Genomic DNA, 1204 nt, shown 5'->3' on the forward strand with positions numbered 1-1204 from the left:
CCCCCACTGTAAGGGGAAAACTCATCAGCCATGTGCACCCATTTGATAGATGAAGCATGGGGGAGACCAAAGCAAGGTGGGTCCAAGGCACAGCCAATGAGTTGATTCCATCAGGCCTTGACTCAAAAGGTCAAGATCAAGAGGCCTAATGTTGGGCTTGGTGGTGTGAGCCTAAAGCACCTCCAGGAGAGGGAGGTAGGAAGTAGGTCAAGGCTATACCCAGCTACATAATGAGTTTGTAGATAGCCTGGACTACATGAAACTCTGTACCAAAATAGCCAAACAGCAAAGGGTCTAGTGGGAGGGCTCTGGCCTGGGTAAGCAAAGGACGGGCTGAGAGGTGGGCAGCAGGCCAATGCCAGGCTAAAGGGTGAGGCTCACAAAGAGGAGAGCTGGTAGCTCAGGTATACCTTCCTGGGCCCCCGGCACTCCCCACTGCCCATCTCACCTCTCACAGTGACGCCCGCTGTGGCCTGGTGAGCACGAGTCACACGTGGGGTGACCATCTGTGTCCAAGAAGCAAGTATGGGCAGCCCTGAGAAAGGGGGAAAGTTCCATCAGTAAGACATCGACTACGCCTTCCGGGGTCTTTCACAGACCAGGCAGGCAGGTGAAGTCTATGCCACGAGTCCCTTTCCTACCACCTCCCTCAGTTCCACTCAGGGGCTAAGGGGGGTACGCTGTCCCCATTTAGTGAACCAGGGCTTTGAAAGTGAGGCTATCTGTCCCAGTGACACACTGAGATTTAACTATAGCCTCTAGGTAGAAGGGGAGGTAGGTACTTCAGGAAGAGCGGAGCCCAGACTCACTGGCCAGCAGCAGCGGCTCCATAGCATGGGCAGGGCTGGCAGTCCTGTGGTGTACCCCGCTGGGCATCCCCATAGTACCATGGCTGACACTGCTCACAGCGATCGCCCACCGTGTGGTGCTGGCAGCTCTGGAGAGACATGGGGCAGATTGAGGCCGGGCCCCTGGAAGCCAAGGCTCTCTGAGGATTGAGAGTAAAGGGGAAGGGCTCACCTGGCAAATACCAGTCTCGGGCTCACAGATCTTTGAGTGGCCATGGCAGTTGCAGCGTTCACAGGTGCCCAGGTAGAGCCCACTGGGCATGCGTGTGTAGCCTGTGTCACAGTCCTGGGAACAAAAAGATCACCGGTGGGGGGCTGACCATATGGGGGGGAGACAAAAGAGGAAAGGCCAAGCC

At 56.4% G+C, this 1204-nt stretch overlaps 1 protein-coding gene across 1 annotated transcript in view; it reads right to left on the minus strand.

Moving 5' to 3' along the window:
- Window positions 1–1204, minus strand: part of Hspg2 (heparan sulfate proteoglycan 2) — a 102355-nt gene that overhangs the window by 47753 nt on the left and 53398 nt on the right. Inside the window, 3 exon segments of the mRNA XM_013348417.2 lie at window positions 411–535; window positions 810–937; window positions 1021–1134. Of these exon segments, the coding sequence (XP_013203871.1) occupies window positions 411–535; window positions 810–937; window positions 1021–1134 (367 nt within the window).

Source organism: Microtus ochrogaster, chromosome 10 (genome assembly GCF_000317375.1).
Source record: "Microtus ochrogaster isolate Prairie Vole_2 chromosome 10, MicOch1.0, whole genome shotgun sequence".
Taxonomy (NCBI): Eukaryota; Metazoa; Chordata; class Mammalia; order Rodentia; family Cricetidae; genus Microtus; species Microtus ochrogaster.